Source organism: Pseudopipra pipra, chromosome 8 (genome assembly GCF_036250125.1).
Source record: "Pseudopipra pipra isolate bDixPip1 chromosome 8, bDixPip1.hap1, whole genome shotgun sequence".
Classification (NCBI taxonomy): domain Eukaryota; kingdom Metazoa; phylum Chordata; class Aves; order Passeriformes; family Pipridae; genus Pseudopipra; species Pseudopipra pipra.
Window position 1 is genome coordinate 25,802,040 of NC_087556.1, and position 6,140 is coordinate 25,808,179.

Below are 6,140 nucleotides of genomic sequence, written 5' to 3' on the forward strand. Positions count from 1 at the left end.
ATGACCTCCTAATCGCAGTCTGAAATCCTCTCTCTGCTTCTGTGAGGTGGAATACAGTTTCCCATATGAATGGGGAATGGGACATGGGACTTTTTTAAGGCATTGTTTTAATAGTGTGCTGGGGAGACATCTGATGATTTCTCTCATGACCATATGTAGGATGAGGAGGGCAAAGAAGTCTTTCTGGGGGATTTGTCAAGGTGTAGGTACAAACCTGTGTAAGACATGCTTTCCTTTCTTTCTTGGTGAGATGGTTTCTTGTTTGGACTGATGTCTTTGTCAGCAATCGGTTATGAGAAAGAAGGATCTGTATATTCCAGCTGCCAGAGAACAGTGAGGAGCTTGTTAATCTGCTTTGGCAGTCTTCAGGTCACGTTATACTACTACAGCTCATAAAACTGACTCTTGTACTACTTTAGCATCCTGAGCCTTGAGCATCGCAGCCATCAGCTTTCTACTGTGCTCCAGGGCTGGGAAGACCTGCCTTGTTAAAATCTGTCTGAAAATTGAAGATATTACAAATTGGGAGTGAGGAGGAAGGTGGTTAAAGCATCAGTTTTGCTTAGCACAAAAGCTCATCAACTTGCTGTCCTCCCTTATCTGGTCTGTCCCAAAGAGGATGAACCCAGAACGAACCAACAAAGTTTAGGATTAAGTCAGATACACAGAGAGTTCTCAACTTGATTTTTCAGAACAGAAAGCAGGTTTTCAGCTCTCTCTAAAACCCCTGGCTCAATGAAGCAGAAACGAGAGCATGCAACAATTCTTAGTAGAAGAAGGGGGGCAAACCCAAAAGCTTTCCTCTACCTCTCAGCGATGCAGAGGTCCATTAGCCATGTGTACTTTTTTGATTAATGGTGATCCCAGCCTGAATACAGGACTACTGTGTACAGGGAAAGGTTGTGGGGAGAGAATAGGCCTGCATGAATTTTTAACTCTAAAACTTCACGGATTTGGTACTTTGCTGGTTTGCACACAGACTCCTTATTATGAGTCCCTCAATTTATAGACTCAGCAGGCATGTTAAACACTGCTGCCAGAGAGATGCCTGTTGAGCAGGTCCAGGTGGAAAAGGAAGGAAGAGGGAAAAGTATGCAAATAAACCGTAAAGAGGTGGTTTCACTTCTAGTAGTATGAGCAGGTCAATACTATGTGTGTATGAGTGGTGAGCAGTGGTGGAGCAATGAGGCAGTCGAGGAGTGTGCATGTCCTGAGACAGGACTGCAGGAGTGTGTGTGCTCAGAGTTGTGTGGTGGGATGTTGTGTCCACCTGTGTCTGTACTGCGAGGCACAGCAGAATTAGGTATGTGTGTATGGATACACATATGTACAGCCACCTCAGTTTCTTTTTTCCCTAACTTTCCCAAACTCTTTTTCCCCCTTCTGAAGTGGAGGGGTCTCTCTTCACAGTTCTAAAAAGCTTTTCTCACCTTTCCTCTCCGAGCTCAGAAGACAATCACTTCTCTGCCATCACATTGTTTGGAAGCAAAATTAAGTCTTCCAGTATCTCCAGGCATGTTCTCATGTCCATGTCTCTACACATCTCCAGACGTATTCTGGGCACTTAAATCCTATGGGAATGACTTAGTTCTCTTGCATTCCCTGTGTAGTTCTTATGTCTTCTAGTGTCACGTAAGGCATATTTTAACATTACAGATTAGGAGAAAGGGAGAAGATAATGAGATTTGTTATCTGCTGCTAAACATTCCCAATATGTCCTGGCCTGCTGCTGATTAAGAACAGAATGCCAGATCAAGCCAATAGGACTAGTTGGTTGAGGCCAAAACTTCACTGGAGTAATATCAGAATAGATCTATTGAATGTATGAGAGTTGAGGCAATTTCCACTGCTTTCAGTCTCTGACATGTCCAACAGCAGACAGATTAGCATAAAGATATAGCATTTTATATAATTTCTTTTGAACATATCTTCTTTCTCTCTCCTGTGTGCTTTTAGGAACTGAAAATATTCTCCAGATTTTCTTTTTTTGAACAGCGTGGACTGTCTAACTAACTGACTTTCCAGGATATCATTCTAACAGTCCAAGTTAATTTCACTTGGAAGAAGGAAGAAGAAATACTCCCTTAACTTTTTTGGCTTCCTGAGCAGCAAGGGAAAATAAGTCCCTGCAAACTTGCATGATCCATAGCATGACAAACATTTTTTTTGCAATGCAATGGTAACAAATAGACTTTGGAAGGGTACTATGAGGTCCAAATCCTGTACTCTGAGGCAGGACCAATTCTTTATAACTCTTTCTGTGACAATTCTTATTGAGTCAGTGTGGGCTTTTCAACAGCAGCAAGCCTAGTGATTTTTTTCTCAACTGATAGTAGTGCTGAAATTGATTTTTACTTTTGGTTTCCAATGCCCCACTGATCATATAATAAATACTGAGAGAGCTGACAATTGCAGCTGATTGTACGTAGTTGATTGCTGCACTCTGAGCTGAGTACAGTGTCCACTGTGTGTGTGACTTCTCATTTAAAAGGACAGGACCAGAACACTCAGGTTTACAGCTGTCAGTGGCCTGGGATTTGGGGTAGCTTTAGGCTGGTATTGGAATCAGTGGATGATAATGGCACTTTTAGAGATGAACATCTCTGTGTTGCTTTCACCATTCTGAGGGCTCACTGCCAGAGCTGCATTTCTGGAATTGGTCTCAGTTTAATTTGTCTGAGTAATAAATGACATGCTGAGGATTCCTGTGTTACAAAATATAGCCTCTCATTTTCCTTTCTTGTGCAGGAAAATCCCTTGGATTAACATCTATGCCCAAGTTCAGCATGATAAGGAGCAGGAAATGATTGGCTCTGTCAGCCAAAGTGAAAATGCCCCCAAAATCACTCTGAGTGAGTTCACAGACCCTGAGGAGCTGATGGACAAAGAGCTGGACACAAGAGTGATGGGTGAGAGCCCTCCACTGTTTTGTTTTTTTTTTTTCACAGTCTGGATGAGGATGTTGGTCACTGGGGTTTTAGAGAAGCAGTGACTGTGACTCCAGGTACAAGTAGAGCCTGAGGCACTGAGATAGGGGTTAATCTCTCTCTGCAACATGGTAACAGGGAGTTTTTCTGACAACTTTCCCCACAGTGTTACATGACCGGGGTAGGAACCTGTAGCCAACAATAGCTATATGGGACTTAGTAATAGCTGTGGCTCTCACTTATGCCTGCTCATGACCCTGCCTCTCCTGTGAAGTACCAAATTTGCTGAACCCTCAAAAGAATCAGCTGAGCCAAGCTTACACTGTTGGTGTGCTATGATTGCAAGCAAATATGTCCCTAATAGTTTAATGAGTTTACTGCTGGTCAACTGAGCTGTAGTAATGAGTTTTCTGCATGCTCCCTGCTTATTGCAAATACAAAGGAGGATGTCTTACTTCTAAACTCCTTTGCTGTCTTTACACTTAAACAAGCACATCCTAAGAAGGAGTGAGAAGCAATATAGACCAAACTGTTAAAGCCACTGCACTGACTTTCTTCTCCATTTTCTCCTCCACAGGAAGCATCTCAACAATTGCCAACAGTGAAAGCACAAAGGAAATCCCCAACTGCACTAGTGTTTAATACTGAGAATCCACTTGGTCTACAATATTTCTGACTTTTTATTTGTAATTATTATTGTTATAATTATTATTATTATTATGAAAAAAGAAAGAGTTATATGTCATTATTATCATTTGGGAGGGGATGGGGTGGGCTTTTTGTGTTTACCAGGGCTGCATTCATAAATAGCAGGGGTTCTTCATATTTAGGAAATACACATCAGATTAGAAATAAAAAGCAAAGAATGAGTCCAGTGTGCAATGGGATTTGAATGCCTCCTGTTAAACACAGAACAGGAATTAAGTATTCAAATCCAACAGATAGGTATTGTACCTTAGGCAACATGTTGTAAGTAAATTGTCCCTTTTCAGCCCTTTTCAAGCTAAGTCATGAATCATCTACTTCATTCTGCCAGAGGGTTCAGACTGGGCTGTTAGACCAGGCTCTGCAACATGCCAACATCCCTTGCTTCCCGATGACGTGCATGTCTCAGCTTTTTGCAGGATCTTGCCTCTTTTAATTGCTTTTAATTTCAGTCACCCTCTGGCACTGTTGACTGCTGAGAAAGGAAAAAAAAATCAGAGCAAACACACACATCAGTGTTCCTTGGACTACAGACTGGCTGGAGGGGACAGCACCACAAGCAGTGGAGGAGCACGCCTGAATTTATGAATGCAGCCTAAACCCTGTGCATGTGAATAGCGAGGATGCTGAAGGCCTACTGTAGATAATTACAATGTACATAGCTTTTTATTTCTTGGGAAATAATTTAATGTTTAGTAAAAGAAGATATGTTTAAAACAGAACCTGAACCACACACACACACACACACAGACACACGCGCGTGTGTGCTCGTACACGTCAGCCAACCAGGGACCGTGGCTGAATCACGCTTTGGTTCCAAGTGTGTTCCAGTTGTCTGTCATATTTCAATCTGACACTGCTGTCTATAAGCAGCATAGTTTATTTCTCTATGTATAACTGCAAGCCTTTTTTAACATATATATATATGGTGTCATTTCCTATGATGGGGCAGAAGATATTAGTGGGACAGACTGTGAGCCTGTCATAAATATTTTAACGATGTTCATCGTTTACTCATCTCTGTCACTGTTGTCAACTTCTGAGAAGAATCTTGGTGACATTTGTTAGTGAAAATGAGGAAAACAATCATGAAATTATCACCATCTCAGTGTGGACAAATATCAGTAGCCTTGCAGTACCTAGTACAACCTCAACTCAACAGTGAGGCAGGCTGCAGTAGCTTTATTCCCAGGGAGAAGTTATGCTTTTAGCAGTTAAGCTGATGAAGTGAAGTGCTATTTAGGATGTGTAAGAGTAGTAAATTTTGGCTGAACAAGATGTATGTGATTAGGGACTGCTCTTTGGAGAGGTCAATGAGGGGTCAGACTTGTATAAATGAGCTGCAGAACAGCAGCTTCCAATTCAGAGTGGAAATGCCATCAGAGTAATTTCTGTGTGCTGGTTGATGCTTCCTAATTAGAGCAAGGACGTTAATGAAGAAAATGTATTGAAAAAGCTCTTTAGAAATTTTCTACTACACTGAATTGAAGATATCCCTCAGGAGTGATGGAGTTCTGAGGTAAGAAGTTGACCTAGTGATGAGTTACTTTTATCCATTTTTCTTGAGTTGATGATGTCAAAAATGAACCTTATTCTGCAGAGTATTGAGTTGTAGTACCCCACTGGAGGGAAAGGAAGATTGAACGTGCGTCTGGGAAGATGTTCTTTTGTTTGCGTGATAACAGGAGGCTGAAATGACACCAGGTGACAATGTTTGTTGTAATTTTTTAGGATCTGGATGCAGGACTCCACATCAAAGATTAAAATCCTGATGGGTCTTCAGATGTAGAGAAAAGTGGTTAAACACAGTTTGGCAGAAAAACACAGGAGGTATTTCAAGATTAAAATTGTAAAACCAAAACTTAGGGAAATACTGTTTTGTGAGAAGTGCTAAAGTTAAATATTCTCAATTCTTCTTCTTCTTCTTCATTTCAGTCAGGCTTGTGGACCTTTTCTTTTGATTTAAAAATATTTCTCTACTATTTCTTCCCTCACTTTTCTGCTCTGGTTTCTAGTATAAGCTGGAGAGTGATGGCTGTGTTATTCTATTTAACCTTGAGTTTCCATCCATCACATGTGCATAAACTGTTGCATTACTGTCTTTGTTCTACTGAAACATCAAAGTAGTTTACAGTAATGGCCTAGTCTGGTGATAAGACTGTTAGCACAAGGCTGTAGCTTCCATTCAGGTATAGATGGGAGGGATGTTGTACATAAACAGTGGTCCCATGGGCCTTGAGCTAAACTGTGGGCTGATGTTAGTCTTTGCTGATCATTAGGGTTCAAAGGACCAATTTGGGGAGCTGCTGCAGAGAACTGAATGTAAAGTACTCATTATTTTCTGTATTAACTTTCTCTTTTATAAACCACAAAACAAAGTTAAAATATTCCTTGTTGTTTGGAGTTTTCTAGGTTTTTCATGGGATTGATATAATGTTGATTTAACAGGAAAGGCAGGGTATTGCAGTTTTCACAATTTCTTTTCGCAATTTAATTTTCACACTTTTA

At 40.9% G+C, this 6,140-nt stretch overlaps 1 protein-coding gene across 1 annotated transcript in view; it reads left to right on the forward strand.

Annotated features, from left to right (window-relative positions):
* The window catches only part of SORCS3 (sortilin related VPS10 domain containing receptor 3), a 286,940-nt gene extending 282,211 nt beyond the window's left edge, over positions 1-4,729 (forward strand). Inside the window, exons 26-27 of the mRNA XM_064663258.1 lie at positions 2,749-2,909; positions 3,505-4,729. Of these exons, the coding sequence (XP_064519328.1) occupies positions 2,749-2,909; positions 3,505-3,569 (226 nt within the window). The 3' untranslated portion in view covers positions 3,570-4,729. The remainder of the gene's footprint in view (positions 1-2,748; positions 2,910-3,504) is intronic.
* The last annotated feature ends 1,411 nt before the right edge of the window (positions 4,730-6,140 follow it).